At 44.7% G+C, this 20,898-nt stretch overlaps 1 protein-coding gene across 2 annotated transcripts in view; it reads left to right on the plus strand.

Moving 5' to 3' along the window:
• Nucleotides 1–20,898, plus strand: part of LOC143338775 (zinc finger MIZ domain-containing protein 1-like) — a 109,704-nt gene that overhangs the window by 59,899 nt on the left and 28,907 nt on the right. For both annotated transcript variants that reach the window (XM_076759443.1, XM_076759444.1), the window contains exons 3-4: nucleotides 10,859–10,978; nucleotides 16,718–16,831. In XM_076759443.1, the coding sequence (XP_076615558.1) occupies nucleotides 10,910–10,978; nucleotides 16,718–16,831 (183 nt within the window). In that variant the 5' untranslated portion in view covers nucleotides 10,859–10,909. The remainder of the gene's footprint in view (nucleotides 1–10,858; nucleotides 10,979–16,717; nucleotides 16,832–20,898) is intronic.

The raw sequence follows: 20,898 nt of genomic DNA on the forward strand, positions 1-20,898 counted from the left end.
CTCATTAGCCGAGGATCCTAACGCTGAATGAGCGGCAGAAACTGACTTCTCTCCCTCCCTCTCATCGGGATACACCAATCACGTGCGCACACACACAAACACATTCACATGCAAACGCCCGTGCGTGCGCGCCCATATTGAAGCCCTCTGCCACAGAGAGGAGGGAGTCACTTGTAATTATAGACAGCAGTTTTGAAAGAAGAAGTTTTTTTTATTGCCCTTAATTAATCATTTTAATTAAGTGACTGCCTATCTGTGCTTTCTACTGGATTAGCTAATTATATGTTCAGCACTTTCTACTTGTGTCCTGATGTATGTGCGCGTGGCCCCTCGCCTTTGTCTCATGGCTGCTTGCGCTCTATCACCGTGGCAGCCTGTTTGGTCTGTTGCTCACGGATCACGCTCACCTGCGCGTCTGTAAAAACAACCGCTTTGCATATCAGCTCGCTCCTGACAGCGTAATCTTTGCAGTCATGGAAAAGGAGATGCAAAGTGTCCATTTGGTTTGCACCGATGCTTAATAATAGTCGGCAATCACGCAGCAGCTCAGCATTGTTTTTGTTTTGTTTGTTTTTTTAAGTGTTTGTGTGCGTCTCTCAGCGGCCAGGTGACTACAGGGCCGCACACCTCTGCAGTATCACCCAGCAGAGAGAGACAGCAGACCACTGCAGAGAGAGATTCACGATCCAGCCAGCCTGTAATTGCTGATGGTTCAGCAGTTTTCGGGGGCTGAAACAGGAGGATACGGAATTTCTCAGCTTTCTCCGCTTCTTGCAGCATTCATTTCCTCCTCTCTGATCCGGTGCGTCTCTCCCTCAGTGACTCACAGCCTCTCACACCTTCCCTCTCTGTCTGTCTGTGGATGTGTTTGTCTTTAACTGCGTGCGTGTGTGCGTGCGTGTGTGCGTGCGTGTGTGTCCCGCACACTTCTAGAAATGCTACTGCAGGCAGCATTGTTTATGTTCACCTGTCAAGCTACCTCAACTTCCCTGATGGATGATGTGGAGCTCTGTTGTTTGCCAACAGCTAGAGATGGGCTGTAGCTAAATTACACCCATGAACATACAAGACAGGAATATTACACAAACCATCGATCCACAGGTAGAAAAGCCCTCTAAGGTGGAACTGGCAACTGAATATTTGACCAAAAATGCATTAATCGTTCATTTGTCTTCATTTGACAAGCAAAAAAGGTGAACGTTTGCCGGCGTTAGCTCCTTAAATCTGAGAATTTGCTGCCTGTCTCTGCTTTGTGCTATGTTCTATTTAATGTCTTTGTTGTTTTGGTCAAAAATGTGCAATTTCAAGATGGGCCCCTTCGCATTTGAGCACTTCTGGCATGTGTCTTTAACTTGTTTCGTCATTTTTATACTGAGTGAATACTCACTTCATTAATAGAACACAACAAAGTATGACAAAAGTGATACGATGCAGTGTGAAAATAATTATTTGATATACTATTACACTACTGACATGGCCAAAGATACCTCTGTAGCTTAGCATTGCTGTATTCATGCAGTGGTGTGTCAGTTTGGCTGTTAGAATAAGCTTAATGCACCCTTTGATGACACATAATGGTAAAAATAAACAACTCCTCACATTATGAAGTATTTGTGCAAGCTATTTTCTTTTTTCCTAGCGTGTATGAAAGAGATTATGTGATGTTTGTGTGTATATGTGTGTGAAAGGATGGCACTGTTATCGCTTCATTTGACAGCATAAGTCGTGAATTGCATAACGCCTCCTCTGTCCTAGCATTCAATATTCATCTGATGCTATTTTTAGCTCCTGTAAGATTATATAAAATGAGACATACTGTTCTACAAACATGTGATCCGCATCACTGGGACTACTTGCTTCTCTCTGGCTTGCCTTTAGTGGTTTTTTTTATGATGTACACAAAGAGCGCCACACAGTAGGACGGCTGAAATAATATACGTTGAATGAAATAAGTCAGGACGCCTAAGAAGGGAAGATGTGCACAAAAAAATATATTGACTAAATGTCTTCACTGTTTGATTGAGGACTCTGCTAAGTCTACTCCCCTGGAGAGTCTCTTTTTTCCCCCCCAGACACATTGGCATTCTTCACAGCCACACGTGAAATGAGAGGCTTCCCGATTCATTCACACAAAGGCAATCAAAACGTGGCAGCCCGCAATCTCTGGCAAATTAGAGCAGTACAAGCCGTGTGGCGTGGACCCGATCAGAGGTTGGAGAGGGGAGGTGGAGGTTGACGTCTGTCTGTTGCATGGGATTCATCACATGCCTGTGTGGTTTTAGCCCCCGCCCCCCCCCCCCCACACACACACACACACACACACACCCCACAGCCCCTCCATGAGGAAGATTTGTGACACAGATTTACGGCAGCCTGTGTTACCTAACCTCTAAATCAGCCCCCCCCCCCACACACACACACACACACACACACACAGCAGACCCCCCACCCCTCCTTTACATACAGACACACTCTGCCTGGTCATGGACAGGGCATGTAGGACGGTGATGGAGAGAGGAGGGGGGGAAAGAGGCCGAACTGCTGCAGTCAAAAGCCTCCTCTCGGTGGATCAAGCGTCCGCCTGTCTGGTAATGTGTTGTCATTGACCAATTAGGAAATCCAGATCAAACAGGCACAGGGAATGGCCCCTCGCTGCCCCTCTCTAAGCACTCTGCTCTTTTTAATTGAGCACATTTGTGGAATGAGAGGCTTCTCCCTGGAGGGAGCGATGGCTGCAGATACGAGCAAGCTGTTAACACAGGATCAGTCCGCTCAGTGAGGTTATCAAACAATCTGCTGATGTAAAAAAAAATATATCTTTATGAGTCATGCCAGTTAGAGCGTCATAATACAGGTCTGTGGGGCGGTAGTATGGGAGTATTTTTAGAGGAGGACATCACAAAGTTAATGAGAGAGTACTAGTTCTGTGTGGTTGCTCTGGTGGTGTTTACATTAGCAAAGATTAACAGATTTTTTATAACCAATCATTCATTTATCATATTGTTAAATGCTAAAACACGGTGTTAAAGTGAAGTCATGAAGTCAGCTAACCGACTCTATAATGTCCATTCAAGCAAGTGTCTTGAACATTAGCCACCATAAGCTACTGGTCACACCAGACCAAGTAAAACTGTAACAGCAAATCCTCTGAGTGTATGAATTTAGCAGTGGTGTGTTTTATTGCTCATATTCAACTTTTCATTCTTGCCAGTTATATAATCTGGCTTTAATATATTTAATCTGACCAGGGAAATGCTCCACAAAGATCTGTTTCACACGAATACATTGACTCAGATCGCTGCTAAACTTAGACGATATAAAGGGCTATGTGATGCAGATTTATAAGCCAGCGTTTAACATATGAACTTTGTGATCAACTGTCACCAATACTACTGAGATCAGGGGGATAATGTAAAATCAATGGAAAAATATTCAAACCACAACACAATTTTAAAGTCCTTTTAAAAAGAGTGAAATAAAATGGATAAATTACGTTACAATATACAGACAAAACAAGTCATGTGAAGATGTCTGTCGCTATCTGACAGGTATTATAGAAGTCAAAAAATCGATTGACTTAAATCATAATGAATAGTTGAATAGATGATGCCAGTAACCATTAGGTGCAGCCAAGATAGAGAAACACCTCTTATGAAATTTTAAAATAGAGATGTTAGCGAGGTCGTTATGAGTGCTGTCAGTCGGATGGTATGTCGTCTCAGGCTTCTTGGGTGAAACAGAGAAAGCTCATGTTGCTGCTGTCCATCAGCGTCTGGGCAGGTTGAGCTCATGCACTATTTAAAATCTCTCCCTCTCACTCTCTGCGTCTCCCTCTCCTCCCATTCACTCAAAGTCACAAACGGCCAAAGGTCACTGGCACAATGGAGACAAGGAGGTCATCCATCCCCCTGCCCCCACCAATAACCCCTCAAAACACACACACACAGGCCAACAAACACGCACAACTGCCGCTAACTAATCACCGCTGCCCGCGCACCTTACACACTTGGAAGACGGCGAACACACGAACGCGCACACCCTCCTGTTCTGCTCTCAGCCTTCTTTGAATTCCTTCCCATGTATCTTGCAGCTTGCCTGTCACTCCTCCCCCCAGCGCTATCAGTCTCTCTCTCCCAGACCTCATAATGGCTCCTCCTGGGTAGCGGCTGCGTCTGCGGCTCCCGCTATTTCAAAGTTTTAGCTGGCCGGATTAAGCGTGGTATGTGGAAAATGAACAGCCACTCACAGGAGGGACACATGAGCTGAATGCATAATAAACCAGGAGACTGGCAGGGAAAAAAGAGAGCAGAGAAAGGAAGAGGGGGGGGAGAAAAAAAAAAAAAAGAAAAACAGTCACTCACAAGTTGTCTGAAGCGGTGTCAGCACCTACACGGCAACAATATCACTCACCGAAATGGAAATAAAATGCCTCTTTGACTTTTCCTGTGCTCACAATCAAAGGCAATTTTTAAGACCAAGTGTTTCGAGGGCTGAGGGTAGTAGTGACGGCATTCTTTGTGAGATATTGAGTGCGAATTCACCTCGTATCGCAACAGTTACTACGGTTTACACTCGGCTCGCCGGTTTTCGTCGTCATCATCATCACATGCCTCCAGAATTCCTGGAGGAATGCGGAGCAGAGAGGGGAGCCTGGCTGACAGAGCACCACCGGCAGGCACAGGGAGCGCCAGGCTAGCCGGCTAGCTGCTAGCTCCACGCTGCTCTGCGTTTGGTCGGGGCTCTTAGGAGGCGTCACGCAGTCATGTGGCTCATCTGTGCTGCCTCTAGCGCCCCGGGGGAATTGACCCCCCGCTCCCCTCCCCTGTTATTAGCGCGAGGGTGGAAGGAAATTAAAAGAGTAGCTGTTTGGAGGAGGCGGTAGAGGGCAAACAGGAGAAGGAGAAACTGCTGCGATGCTCCTCATGTGTGCATTTGGATAGGAGCATCTCCTCTCCCGCTGCTTGCTCCAGTAGCCAGGCGAGGGTAGGTGGGGACTGGCCCCCATCTGCCTTTGTCCCTTTTTTTTTTAATGGCAGGCGGCGATAGGCCTCTGAGACTTGGTGAAACGTTACACTTGGTTAGAGAGGAGATATTGCTTAGGCCCCTCTATGATCCCCGGCCCTCTGTTTTCTCCGTATTCTGAGGGGGAGTTTGGAGCAGCAGTAGTGGTGGGGGCTTCAACCACCCCACCCTCTTGCCCCCACCACCATGCTCCCTTTGCTTTTCTAATCACGCTGCAGATGTGCCTGATGGCTGAACAATCTCTGTGTACTGAACATGGGGCTCCCGCAGGAATCCAGGAGGCTTGCTTATGTGAGCTGTCATGAAAAAAGAAGTGAGAGGGCAGGGAGGGAGGGAGGGAGGGAGGGAGGGAGTGAATGTGGGTCTGCGTGAGAGAGACAGAGAGAGAGAGAGAGAGAGAGAGTGGAGTGAGTTAGAGGAAGAATGGGAGATGGAGAAAGACAGAGGGGAAGAGGGAGAGATCAGTGAACAGCGACCAACGCAGCAGGGCTCCCAGGATTGAGTGTGTGTGTGTGTGTGTGTGTGTGTGTGTGTGTGTGTGTGTGAGTGAGTGAGTGGCACAACTGCGAGCCCACCCTCGCTCACGGTTGCCGCTGGAGCTGCAGACCAAACCACATTAAATAAAAGAAATCCATTCCCAAGCCTGTTAAGGAGCCATGTGGGGAGGTGTGAGAGAGTGTGTGTGTGTGTGTGTGCACTCGAGTGGCTGTGTGTCCATATGTGTGTGCAGCAGAGAAATGGGGGAAGGGAGGAGGAGGTGATGGAGAAGGGCTGAGGGGAGGGGAGGTAGAGCAGGGAGGTGGGACAGGCAGGAGGCAGCTCATATTATCCTCCGTGCCAGCTCTGGATGGAGCCTGCCGAGGATTATGGCACATTCTGTAAAGCAACAATGGAAGCGGCGCCGATTCGTACACATTTCCATCCGCTCTGCTTTTTCCTCTGTCGAACAAACACAGCTTTGTCCTCGCTGCCCGCCTGGCCACTTACCAGGCAGAGAACCAGGCGGACACCTGGAGTCCTAGAGCTGCCCTCTCCAAACTAAACACCCCTCCCTCAGTGCGAGAAAACAGCGTCTCTACAATGTTGAGATAATTAAAGGGGAGCTTTCACGCAGGCCTCGGCCGACAGTCGGAAGAAAACAAGACATATCTCAGAATCAGAGCTCATTAAAATCATGAGGGTGAGGAGATGCTTCATCCCCCTCCTCTTCCTCCTCCCCTCCTCCCTCATCTTTATCGCCCTTAAGCAAGTGCTGCAAACAGCCGAGCCCTAGTCAATGATGGCGCAGATTAGTCCTTTATTGCCTAATTCACCTACAATAGACGGCGTGCGGGGACGCCATCACCTTGAGCAGGGCGTCCCAGCGTGTCCCCACGAGGCGCGAGAGTGACGCTGATTCCTCCGCTCAGGCCACCTCGTTCCGTTTTAATAGTGTCAGCAGTACTTTGAGCTTTCGATTAGTGAGGTGTGTGTGTTTCGCTGTGTGTGTGTTGGTGGAGGGGGGTGTTTCACACAGCTCTGTGGAGGTGTAACACCCCGCCTGTAGTGTTGTTGTAAAGCACATTAGGAGTGACTGAGGGTGTTGTTATGGTATCATGATGCCGGTCCAGCACTCAAGGGAAGGTGAGAAGATCTGTGTGTGTGTGTGCGCGTGTGTGTGTGTGGTCGGGATGGTGGCCAGCGTAGCTTGCTGTCTTTCTACTCCAGCAGCCGCCCTCCACCTCTCTGTCCGCGTGCGATACTTCGCTCGAGTCCCTCTTGAGGCAGGAAATGTGTCTTCATTCAAACGCTGCATCTGTGTCTCCCTCAGAGCATAAGTTGGGTTTATTTAAAGTCTGCCTCGTCTGAAAAATGTGTTTCACTTATTTTTATGTCACTTGGGTATTTGTCACTGTGCAGAATGAACCCAGGATAAGCTGCTTGTTTATCACCTGTCTGATTATCTGACGCTCAATTTCTTGCCCTGTCTGACTTTGTTGTATCGTTGCTGAAATGTTCCCAGATCTCAGCAATTACTTTGGCGAGCACAATGTGATTATAACCAATTACCAAAACTACAAAAAAAAGACCCAATGTAATAAACTGTAAATATCCTTTTAGCGGTACTGTGCCCGGCCCCGGAGTAGCCTGACTTGTTTTGGTTCACAAGCCATTTATATGAATAAATTAAATGTGTTTACCACTTCTGTGTGCCTTGACAGCTCAGCTGAGAGACTGTGTAAAGCGGCGAGGGTTCGTGATCCATTTGTTCTGCTGTGATGGCGGGATAAAGCTAATCATTGTCTACTCTTCTCGCCCTCAGACTGTTTTCATCCTGCAGAGCAGAGGCGCACAACTCGTCTACGTTACATTAACAGGCTAGAAACTCTCTTTGAAGATGCAGGGTCGGGTTTGGGGTGTCTGAAATAATGTTTAGATTCCAAACTGTGCGATTGTGACAGTTCAAAAAGCAATCCCTCTTACTTACTGGAGATAATGTTCTGCTTTAGTGTCTTCATTCAACATTATTTAGCGTCACCGTCTTCCAGTCCCCGCCGTGGCACAGTTTTGTCATCAAATTAAATCCACGGCCCTTTTCAAGGTACACTTATGTAACATGATCACGTAATGAGACAAACATGGACCCTGCCTGACAGGAGACAATCCTGTCCTCTGCGGGGTGCCGTGTGGAAACAAAGCTTTTAAAGTGGTGGTATAGGGGGGAAGAAAAACATTGTTTTACCCTAGAGGTGGGCTGATAGCACTGTGAAAAGCCCATTTGAAGAGGTAGGCCTCATCTGTCACTGGGCAATGGAGGAGGCAGCCATGCAGAAGCCCCCTGATTATAAAGAGATAATTTCATCCAATCCTCTGGTGGTGCTCCATCACCTTGCCGCCATCCTCCACTGCCTTTCATATTTGTTCCCAGCCTGCATCTCCTCACCCGTTTCGTTTTATTACAGCTCCCACTCAATACATATATTTTAGCTCCCCCTTGAATAGGGAAGGAAAGCGGGTCTCCCTCCTCCCCTCCCACTCTCTATCCCAACTCCACCCCCCCCACCCCCCTGTGCGTGTCTTTTGTTGTGCAGGAATCCACAGCTCTCAACTTGTTGTGTAACGCCTGCCGTGCAATTTAGTAAATTAAGCTCAAGCAACGCGTGTATCTGCACCGATTTCCCCTCATACTCTCAAAAGCGTGCGGCAGGATTTCTGGGGTAACTAGCTGAATCAAGGCAAATAAGTTCACTTTAGGTAATGGCGCAGAGAAAATAAGAAATGATAACATCTGTAAGATAGAAAAGAGCATGTAAATAGGGGGAAGGCTCATAATTGCATCTGTTGTCATATCTGCACAGCATCGCTGGTTTAATCTTTAATTTGGCTCTTGTTAGTCATTAAAGATATAACAAAGGACTAGTGTTTAATTAGAACGAGTGAATATCTGAAAATTAAATTACTCCCCAGCACTGTCATCTCATACTTTTTACATTTATCCTGGCAAAGAAAGTAAATGTGAATATGTGAGACCAGGCTTTTTAGGGCGGGGAGGTCAGAAGGATCATTACAATGTGTGTTTTAAGAAAAAAAAGCAGGGGTGGTGAGAGGCAGCCCTGCCTCTTTTCTTTCTCCTCATTTTAACTCTCTGTTGGAGGTAAGTGAGATGACATCGAGAGAGAAAGAGGGAGAGAGAGCGAGCGAAGGGAAGGGAAGGGCAGGAGGGAAGAGAGACGGCGAGAGCAGGTCGACTCGCTCATCAATAACCACAAGGTCAGACAGGCAGTGCCGGGCTGAGTGGGCCCTGTTAGGAAGCAGCAGCTGAGGATTTGTAGAGCTTGTAAAGGCTTAAAGCAACACCGCTCCGCCTTCTTTGTGCCACTAGCCAGGCCTTTGAAGGGCCAGGGAGACACCTGCTGGTGGCTGAGGGGCACGGTGGTCCAGGGCCACCCTCGCCAAGCATCAACTCAGTATCAGCTGGCACAGGGAGGGGACTGTGTAACAGCAGCGAACACCAGAGGGATGTAAAGAAGTCAGTGAGCGAGCATATATCACCACTTAGGGGGATGCACATTCAATTGTGTGACACATCCCTAAAAAACAGAACAGCTTCTATTTCTATGCTCGTAATGGAGGATTTTAAAATTATTATTATTTTTATCAACCTTTTTACCCAGAAATGAGGGCGTTTCCTATTGGAGATAGAATATCTTGAATCAGAAATTTTTGAGTTGAGGTCGTAAATGCCATTCAAATGACCACATTTATTAAAAATGTACAAATAATAAATAGTTATAAAACCCTGCTAAGTCACTAACTAGTGAGCCCACACCTCCCTCACCTCAAGCCTCAAAAGTCAGCCTGTGTGAGACTTCAGAAATGTCAACAAACAGATACTTTCCATCTGCAAAGAGAGTCAGAGTGGAAAAACTCCTCCGATGTCTCGATTCTTTATGAGCTTTCTAATTTATGGAGAGGAATGCACTCGTGTGCCCTTCTCTCCTCTCAAGTGCAGGCATGAGCAGCTCCAATAGGTAGCATAAAAGCTCTTTAGCTGTCTAGTGGAGTAGATTACTGGCCCTACCGTTAAATCCAGCTAGAGACCCCTAAGTGAGCATTATCAGTATGGTGCAGCATGCTGCCTCCTCTCTCTTTTCCTCTCTCTCCCTCATCTCACCGGTACTTTGTGCAGTGAAATTTCTCACTGTGTGATGGTAATGGAGAAAGATGGCGTGGGGCTGGGAGGGGTCTGAGTGATGGGGGCGAGCGTTTGAGTGAGAGATGAGGCACCGCAGGAGGAGATGCCCCTGCAGTAGCAAGAAGGAAAGATTGAGACAGGAGGAGATAAAGGAGGAGCGAGGGGGGAGAAGATGGGTGAAGGAGGAGAGGCTTTCCACCACCACCCATATACTGTATGTGCTTATTAACTCACTTACCCCTCCACACGAAGCTGCAGGTCACTGTGAGTTATGGCCGACACCCTGAGTGTGATATTTATTTGATGCTGAATGCAACATTAAATCAGAGCCCCACAGGCAAAATTGATAACCTTTAATGTAGCTTGTAATACTTTTTAACTTGTGATAATGTTATGTAGCATGTCAGATCACAGCCCTATTGTTTGCCTTCCGTGAAAAATTATTCCTCTGGAAAAAAAAAAAAAAAAAAAGGTGGGGAGGGGGGAGAGGAAGAGGTTTTCCATAAGCCGCTGCTCCAAAATCAATAGTACGCTGTAAGGGGTTTTGTTAGAGGAACTCTTATGTAGCTGGAAAGCGTTGGGAGGAGGGGGGAGAAATGAAATGTAGAGCATGTCTGGGCCCAGGGTACAGATAATTGTTAACCAAAGATTACATAATGGCTAAGTAATGTAAACAGAGAGCCACATGCCAAGTTAATGTTCTCACAGGCCAGGATGGAGGGGTTTCATGCAGCTTTCTGAGAGAATGCTGACAGACTGGGCGACTCTAGACTGTGTGTGGATGTGTGTGTGTGTGTATGTGTGTGTGTGTGTGCGCGCGCCTCCACCTCTGTTCATTTTCACCCCGAGGTGCTTTAAACATGGTCAGACATCCTCTCTAAGTCATCCACTGTGTCCTCTCCGAAGCTGTATGGCAGCGTTCGGGGCAACCGCCAGGGCTTGTTAAGGGTGTCACAGGAGCTGAGAGGAATGTCATCCTTTGGGCTCTCTGAGGTGCTTGTCACCTGCCAAATCAATATCTCCCTGCTCAGCTCACAGCACCACACACACACACACACACACACACATATACACGCTAAACTGCAATATCCTGGTGGTGATGGGATTGGCAGCTTCCCTGGAAGAGGCGAGCTTTAACACGTGTCTGTGTGTCTGTTGCAGAACGCTCCAGTTTAATGGCTGGCAGGTAGAGGCCGAAGAGGGACAATCAACATGAACTCGATTCCGTCGATGGACAGACACATACAGCAGACCAATGACCGTCTGCAGTGTATCAAACAGGTGAGACGCAGTGTGCTGTCAGCTGGCTGATTTACTAGGCGGCCGTGCATTATTATGTGAAGCCTTGACACATAAATCACACGAGGCGAATTTATGTTAGCTATTACATGTGTTACAGGTGGAAAGTAGCACTTGCATTAACATAAGTATTGCCGTTAAGTAAAATCCAAAGTACTGCTACTTTATTTTAACACGTCTACCTTGTGAAGCTTTCGACTTTTACTCCTACTTTTACATATTTCAATGGGATCTGAGGGGTGAGCTGCTAGTTACTTTCACATTCGCACATTCAGATTTTAGAGATTTTTATATTCCAAACACGAGGCAAAACCGACACAAGTAAATGTCACTTTTCAGTATTTTTGGTAGTGTTATCTTGTTAATGATGCATTTCGGCATTTTGAAGAGTTTCAGCAAGAGAGAATTGTGAAAGAATCTTCTTTTTTGGGAATTTTCTCTGCCCCAAACTAACCTTCTCATAACTTAAATCAAACAGTCAGACTCAGATTCACATGGAACATGCACTGTATGAGGCTAACGGGCTAGCAAACTTTTACCAAGATACTTAATTGCAGCTCTTTATTTTTGCATTGTGACCAACTTTGTAAAAATACACTGTGGTATTGCAACTTTTACTTAACTTCAGCCAGCCAGAGGACGTATTGTTAACTGAACAGATTACGTAGAAGCAGTGATATTTGGCATCCAGGCTCCGACCTCAATATTCCCCCACAAGGAAGCACAGTGTGCCATATGGTTGGGTGCAAATATAATATAAAATTGGTTTTGTTGAGAAGAGTGCACCATGTTAGTGTAGCATCAGACCTGAGTTTACTGCTTGAACTGCCCTCATTAGAGGATATTAGTACTTACATTAGGATATTAGTACATCTTCCACCATTTGTTACATATGTGATGTTAACAGTTCAGATCCATATGAATCCAGTTTTGGTTTAAACTTAAAGTCTTCGGTAGGTTGAGAGATAATTATAACCTTTGAAGACTGCTTCTTGTTGACAGAAAAAAGTAGGAAACCATCACTTTGGGTTTCCTTTTCTAAGTTTGTGCTTATACACACACTCACAGCCATGGCCACAAGGCGTCTGAGTCTTCCTGTTTGGCCACAGTGAAGTGACTAATCTGCTCGGTCTTATTATCCGGACTGCGGTGTGACTCAGGTTACTGACTGGGGTCAAAGAGCAGAGGCTCCCCTCCCTCCCCCATCATCACCCTTCTCTCTCCCTCCACCTCCCTGACTCCCAGCAAGTCCTTTTGTTCTCCTCTCACCACTGTTTGCTGCGGGACGAATCTCCGGCAGAATTAAACAGACATACTTGCATAACCCCGGGCTACAGGGCTCTCCCTTTGATCTCTTTTCTTAACTGACGGCCCGTTCTGAGGTCCAGCTCCTGAAAAGTACATCAGAAGGCCAGTGGGACAATGTATTGGGCTTGCACTTAAACACAAGTGTGGATGTGGCAAATTGTTTTACCCTCGGCAGGGAGTTCCCAGCTATTACAGAGAAAGAGACAAGGTGAGGCAGATAGCAAGACAGGGCGAGTGCTTAGGGAGCAAACAGAGGGAAGCCCCTATGTGTAGAGACAGGCTTTGATGTCCTTAAGTAATAAGGCAGAGACAGGTAAACACTCTCAGTCTTCAGTCTGGTTCGCCTCTTCACAGCAGGATATTAAATATTCAATATTCACTCCTTCTTTAGTTGTATGGGAGGTGAAATTGGATTCTGTTAATGCACCGTGTTGCTAATAGCTCATGAATTATTCTGCAAAGGAAGTTGACAGATCAGAAAGGGGGATTTGCATCTGTCTTACACAAAAGTGCAAACAATTCAAATGTTGCGGGGGTTAAAAGTATTAACCCCACAAGGCAAAAATTTAAACAAACACGTCCCAATGTTAGCGGCCGGGGACGCAGCACATGGGTAAACATGCCAATTAGAGAGATCCATGGCATACAAGGAGGCCTCCAGTCCATCTAATAAATGGTTAAGCACCGGGTCATTTCAAACCAACCAGTAAGAGCCAGCACCCTGCTAATAGAGGCAGCTTTGTGCTGCAGACAATCAGGGTTTGGAAGGCCCGCATAATAAATACCATTTATGTCCTGCCAATTAGACTAGCAGTGAGCCCATTCAGCCGGTCGTCTATTCTCCTCCCCGCACACAAAGATGATCATCAGGGGAGATCAGAACAATTAACTCACTATCTTCTCCCCTGCTCCCCATTGTCCAATATCCAAGCCATTAAAATAATTAAGGAAATATTGTAAACCAATCCAGCTGTTTGCTCTAATTGAAAGTGTGCACATGCTGAAATTTGGCATCTTGAAGGCAATACGGACGTGGAGCAGGAATATAAATGAAGCCTCCTCCATTGTGTTGTTGTTTTCTGGAAGATGTGACACGTCTGTCTGAATACTCCCAGCCAGAGCAGCGGACAGGGGAACAAATTGATTTTGTTGCTCAAATGATAAATTACTGCCGAGTGCGATGATAAAGTAGAGGAAATTGGAATCTGTCAGCCTGATTGAATCATGGGTTGAAAGTTAAATCAGAAATCATTATGGTGGTGATTTTTAAATTACCGTCTTGTTGTGAAATTGCAATAATGTGATTTATAAGCAATAACTTAACCAAACTCTTCATCAACGATGAAAACGTGGTTATTTTTCACCCCAGTACGCTAATTTTGATACTTAGTTCAGATGTCTCCTTTATGTTTGCATTGTTTGACATCAGCGTGAGAAAAGCTGAGCGCCTGTGTGATTTCATGTTTGTTTTGCTTCCAGCTCATAAAATTAATTCTTCTATTTGATGCTGGTTAGCACATCACTTCAGCTCCTTATTATTGCATATTAGCAGCATATTGCCTTTTTTTTACTCATTATAAAGCACTTAGTAATGCTTATTCTGGATGACCACACCAAATAGACCATTAACTAATTACCTAACCCTGCCCCTTTAAGAGCCAATGCTACCAATATGCATGCTAATAAGCAACTAGTTAATGGGGAATATGTGTAAGGTGTGAGTTAACGCAGAAACAATTGGTGGCCTGATTGATTCGTCGATCCGTTTAGCCATTTATTAAACAAAAATGCCAAACCAAAGCCTCTGAAATGTGAGGATTTGCTGCTTCCTGATGTCTTATATCATTGGATGTATCTTTATTTGGAAAAGGTAAACAATCTGGATAGTTTTTGTGTCCTCATGATGTTTGCAGTTGGTACCAAATGCCTCAAGGGAGCTTATCTGTAACTCTTAAAGAGCGACGCAGCAAAATAAATATGTTCACTTGTTTAACCTCCAAACAGGTGAGGATGTTTTAAAAAATGATACATAAGAGCAGTTATCAGATTTCACCCCAACACACAGTTTCTCAGTTTGTTTTCCTCTCGCGTCCTGGAATTGCACCATTGTGAACACTTTGGGGAAGATGGGCTCCGTGATACTGCTGGTATCTATTTCAGAGACAGTATTTTTCCCCTCGCTGTGGGGAAGCCGGTTTGCTGTCAGACTCTCCACTCACTGATACGTGCAGAGGTTTGGCGGAAACTATGAACTCTCCTCTCGCCGCAGGAGCACTTCCTCAGACTGCAAGCGTCAATATTTCAAGACAAACTGGAAAACATCCCACTCTGTACTGCTGCTGCGCTGCATGGCTATGCAGCTGTTTTTTTGTCTGCCACTATGTTCTTTCCAGGGTTAATTGTCTCCATTAATATGTTTTCAGTGCTCTGGGGCGCCGCCGAATGTAGAACAACAACAGCAACCGAACCAAAAGCTGTGATTTTGAAAGGGAAGGGAGTCTTTGCCAGATCGCGTGTGCTGTCACATTCGGTTTCGCTGCAGATGTGCAGATCAAGTCGTTTCCAGACGTGACTACAGAGGATGATTGTATCTGAAGAAAGCTGTGTCCTCAGGACACTGCGAGTCCTGTCCGTCTTTGTTTTCCCTCGAACTGGGCCGAGCTTTGACTGGAGTGTAAATGTTGGAGGATCACTCTCACCCAGGGGACGAGGATAGGGGGGAGTGAGGGGTCTCTTGGCCACTAGTTTAGGTTTGATTGGTGGGTTTTGGCCGGAGAAGGGGGAACATCTGTGGCGTGGCAGTGCCAAGCTCTCCATGTGACAGCCACACTGGTGGGACCAATTGTTCTGAGTGCAAAGAACAGTAATCACTTCAAGCCCAAGTGTTGGTGTTTTTTTTTCCCCTCCCCTCTACATGCCCTCCCCCACCCCACCCATTCCTCCCCCTTTCCATCCTTGGTGCGCTGATTGCGTGTGTTGTCTAGCTTCCAGATTCATCTAAATTTAGCATCTGTGGATGTGTGTTTCTCCAGGAGACTTTATCCACCAGTAGAATTTACATGCTCAGTAACCCCACCACGTCCCGTCCCAGTCTCCCCTCAACAAAGACGTGTTGGCGGAGTGGAGAACAGTCTCAGACAGAGCATAAAATAAACAAGACTGGTTTCATCCGGACCTTGTCAAACACTGGCTTTGTAAATTGATATGAAAGCTGCCTTATCAAATCCTGACCTCTGCTGCCCCCTAAAGAGCAAACAAGAAAAAAGCACTGTGAGGTAGTGACTGAAGCGCTGTCACTTCCTCTTCTCCTTTTCTCCCTGACAGTGAAATCAAAGTACACAGACGTGTTAAGAAGGCAGCCATTCACTTTAAGCTGACAAACCTCTCTATTTACCTTTGATGCCATGGAGTGGGAGCCAATTGTTCCTGGTTTGCACTGCAAAGGCTTGTGTGCGTTATCTGTCCAAAGGCAATAGATTACTGCAGAGCTGAGGCGGTGTGCCTGCTCTTCTATGTATAAAGTGATTCATGTTGAGGTTTGAAAGCCTGTAGAGAAGAAATGACCAACAGTGAGTCTGATGTGGCGACCCAGAGAGGTCCATTTTTCAGTTTCCTTTGCTGCTCTACAGCAAGACAGACAACAGGGTTAGCGAGTGGGCTGCAGGCTCCAGTTAGGGAATGAATAGCATAAAGGGGTGCCTGTAGGTCAAGGAGCCTGTTGTCAGATAAAGTCACAGCACAGCTCAGGGCCGGCTGGTGAAATAAGGGCTTCCTGGACTATTCATGCAGCTATACATGGAGATTTATTGCACTCAGGATTCAGGCAGTGCTGCAGAAGCCTGGGGAGAGTGAAGTGGAAGCATGAGTCTAATGGGGACATACCCCTTCACCCCTGCACATTAATACTTTAAACTGACAACATAAGTCATCTAAAGTGTAATAAGATACATTTTGGGAAATGTGGTTGTAAAAATGCTGTTTTCTTTTTAAGCCACTCTGAGTGCTTTTAATTATTCATCGTGCTATTGGCAGGGTTGATGTTCTGGTGACATTTTGTCTCTCATGCCCCATCCACTCATTTTCCGTCTCTTATCCGGGTTAGGGAGGCAGCAAACTAAGCAGGTAGTTAAACCACATCCTCCACATCTGTTTCTTTTGATTTTACACCCTTTTGATGTAAATATAGACATCAGAAGTCATTTTTGAAAGCAGATTTTGTTGAAGGAATTTGAAAGAATGGAGATGAGCAAATGTACTTAATCTGTGAATTATACTTCAAGCAGTATTAGTATCAGTTTAATACCTGTAATGACTGAATTGCCATGCCACAACTTTAAAAATCTCTATTCTGTTTCCTAGTGAAAGTTACTGGACTCTAACATTTTCCCAAACTTTCCCCTTTTTTCCCTCCAGCACTTACAAAACCCAGCAAATTTCCAAACAGCAGCGACCGAGTTGCTGGACTGGTGTGGCGACCCCCGAGCCTTCCAGCGCCCCTTTGAGCAAAGCCTGATGGGATGCCTAACGGTAAGTCGCCAGTCATGACCTCCCTCTCTGCAGCCTCATACTTGGAAGGTTCAAGGACGATGAAGGGGGCGCTAAAACAAGTGCTGCATTTGCTCTTTCCATAACTCCCCCAGGGATGCGAGGGAACTAATGTTTGGCTGCCTGATCTTCACTGAGGTCGCGGGAAAATAAAAACCCTGTAGAAACTACTGTGATTCAGCCACCTTTCAGTGACTTCAGTTACAGTTTGTGCTGTGGCTCATGAAATCGGCACACTGGAACATGAAAAGGAGTGCAATAACGTCCTCAAACCACAAAGCAATCAGCGCTTATAGGGAAATACACTTACAAAGCCTGTAATTCCCTTACCGAAATGTCAAGGGGCTTTTGATTAATTGAATAATTAGTATCCCATGACTTTTGAAAAAAGGCTTGACTGTTTGGAGACTTATACTGTAAACAAAGAAAGATTTTGGCCAAAATGGCAAAATGCATCAGAGTAATTATAAAGAAGGTTTGAGGTAAACGTTCACTCGCAGCCTGAAGAATCTCCTACTGCATCTATGTGGATTCAAAGGAAATACCAAAAATCTCATGTGTGTGTCATTTAACTTCTCCAGATTTAAAAGGTGGCTCTGAAAAGACTGCAGCTTGCACCTTGGTAGAGGACAGCAGTTTAGATTTACAGCACTTAAAATGGATGTCATGCAGTTTCATGGTGGAATAAAGGACCAAAATTACCACATACACTTCAGTGCTCAATAATCCATTGTCCAACACTCCAATATTTCCAAGAAAAATATGCCTAAATACACAGCCTATGTTTGTCGCTAGCCATAGTAAACATTAGCAAATGTAGCTCGTTACGTGCAACAAAGATAAACAGCTAACTGCAGTAGCAACCAGTGGAAGCTGTGCTTTTAGTCGTATTGTGGAATATTTTTTGCAAAACACTATTTGAAACATATTGTATGTCCAGAGTGGTGTTTTAACAACCAAACAATGCCTTAGCGCACAGCTTACACAGCATATGTTGCTAGTGCGGTTAGCTGTTCACCTTTGTGCAACTATGTTAGCTTCATTTGGTCATGAATTACAAAGTTAAACAGCTAACCGTCTAACAACAAGCTGTTGTTTATTACGCCATAATTTGGCGAACATGAGGGTTTGGAGCATACGAGGCATATGGATAGGCAGATTAGTATTTTCAGAAGTTTTCTATCAATGTTTGTTTGTTTGTTTGCTTTTGCCATGGCTCTCGGCCACCGTTGGAATCCATTGTAACTGTTTTAAATCCAAACCAACTACAGCTGCCGTCCACCGCAAAGGAGCAAGCTACAAACTGTTCAAACGAGCCACTTTTCAAACCTACAGGGGGTGAGCATTTGGCAGATTTCGAGTATTTCTTTGAAAAAATTATATTATTCTGAATTATTCTGTGTCAATGCAATCTGGAGAGGTACTAAATGAAGTCCTTACTACATGTCCTCTGGAAACTGAGGGCCAAAATACAGAGGAGACAGGTAGAACAATGCATGGACTGCGGAAGTGTCACTCACCTGTCACCCTGGGACATACTGTGCTTTAACATGCACATTTCCAAACTGCCTCCAGCAGTAGATAAGAGATACATATAGCTCCTGTTGGGTACAATTTGTAACCCTGCAGAGAAAGCGTGGCTACAGCAAGCAAAGGAACCCAAGAGATTTGTACTTGAGCACCACAGTGAAACCGTTGTGACACATCCCTCCATTCAAGTGATTGTTTGTGTTACTGCTTTAATGTGCAGCAGCAGGTGCCTTTTCCTCCATTTCGCCAATTCAATTTGTTTCCTGCCGTGAAAATCTCAAGGCTTTTCCTTTTAGTTTATGGGTTGTATAGACCTTAGCGTGAGCCACTCTGGGAGGGAGCACAGAGAATCTGATGTGATTGTGAAATTACCCGTCCTCAGACTGCAATGGCAAACACTTCACCCTGTTGCCAGCGTGTTTGTGTCTCACTGCTGCCTCAACATTGGCATTTGGTGATGTAAGACAGGTGGCTACACTGCAAAAAAAAAACATCTTCTACAAACAGCTAAATATTTGTTTGTGCCATCAAGAGAAATTTGCTATGGTACCAAACAACAGACTTCCAGTGTGGTAAGCAAAACTGTCTTTCTTTCCTTGAAATTACACTAAAAATCAGGCCACGACGAAACATATCCAATCTTAAAAATTTAAATAAATGTAAAGAAAAGGTTGCTTAAATCACGATTATTGCATATGAGTCTCTATGTGTTACAACCACCAAGTAAGCCTTGCCATCAAGTGTAAAGAAGCAGAAGAATGCACTTCTTATTTTGTGTTATTAGCTCTATGATTAAGCTGACTGGAAAAACAAATTATATTGTCTCAATAATGTTTAGTTTTATCACTTACAATAAGTTTTCTTTTTAGCCAAGCTAAACATTAATGCCATCATCCTTTGTGGTTTGTGCTAATTAGTAAATGTTAGCATGCTAACACATTAAAGTAAGGCGGATGAACATTAAACCTGCTGAACAGACAGACAGACAGCAAGAATAAAAAGGAGCTGTAGAAAAAGAACAAATACACAATGAAAAAGGATGCAAAATAATATCGACTATACACTGTACGACTGTACATTACATACAAAAAGAGTATAAAAACTGTGTTGCCTTGAGAAGGATAGTATTGCATGGTAGAAAATATGTAACACAATATGTAATATAATAAAAAAAATATGTAATATTGGACAAGATAGTTGAAAGTTTCAAGAGGACATTTTTGCATACGTTAGTGTCTGTTTTTCTTTGCATTTTTTTTAGATTGCACAAATAACTTAAAACCACTAAAAAAAAATTAATGGCTTGGTAAAAAAAAAGAAAAGAAAAGAAAAACACTACAGAGCTTTAAAGCTTCACATATGTGACATAAACAAGATGTTGAAAGCGAAGGCATATATTATCTTTACATCTGTCTCTCATTTTCTTTCGCCACTACCACTAAAACAATCACAACCCCAGTATGTGGCATGAATATATTATTTTGAGATACTGTGGGGGGGGGGGGCACTAAGGGTCTTGGCTTTCTTTCCAAAAAAAACAAAATTAACCTTGTGTTAATCATTGCAAAAGTCACCAGTGGCCTCGTGACAGCAATGTGGCAGAAAAGAATGAGTGACTACTGTATGGTAAACAATCCACCACCACAGCTGCACTGACTGTGTACAATTTAAGTCCTGAAATTAGAACTACTTGTCGTAACTTCTTGCACTAAAATTACCATTTAGCGAAATGTCCCTCACAAGTTTAGATTCTAATTAGCCAGCCTATACTCATATATCTTCTGCTTAATGGGGGATTCCTATAAATAAAGGCCAGATATACATACTCTGTTTTGGTGTCACGTCAAGACTATACTTACAGGAGATAATGATATGGTGCAGGGAGCAATGTTCAGCTGTACTACCTCAGGGCTTGTGTTGAACTTCAGAGTGTGACAGCAGGCTATGAAAGCCCAGGCAGGGAGAGGAATTTGTCTCTTGTGAGGCCGTTTGGTCCACTCAGGTCTTAGTATGTCCTAAAGGTCTAAATGTCTGGAGCGGGTCTCTTTGAGCTGGTAATGATGATGGTAAATCAAAGCAATGTGTGCCACATAGGGGTGATTTACATCACCTCCTGTGGCATGTGGATGTTTCTGTTAATGCTTCCTCTCAGTGGGCATCGCCGCACTGGAGTGTGATGCATTTGCTCCCCGTCTCGCTGTCCACTGACTCATATGGAACTGATAAGCTTGTATCCTTTAAGTTTAAGTGGGTCTTTGATTCTGCCAAACTTCACTCTTATGTAAGTCAGAATGTGGGAAAATGTCAAGACAAAATGTTAAGTCCTTTAGATAAGTTTAACTACCAGGACGGGCCTGTATTCAGTGTGTTTTTCTGAAGTAATCCGTGGGTGAAAAGATATATATATCTGCATATCTATTGCTTTGGCTAGGGAGAATATGTATCCATTCCTCTATTATTGCTCGTAAGTTAGAAGAATCTAGACCACACACTACAGTGAAATTTGGTAAGAAACATCA

This window comes from Chaetodon auriga, chromosome 20, assembly GCF_051107435.1.
Source record: "Chaetodon auriga isolate fChaAug3 chromosome 20, fChaAug3.hap1, whole genome shotgun sequence".
Taxonomy (NCBI): Eukaryota; Metazoa; Chordata; class Actinopteri; order Chaetodontiformes; family Chaetodontidae; genus Chaetodon; species Chaetodon auriga.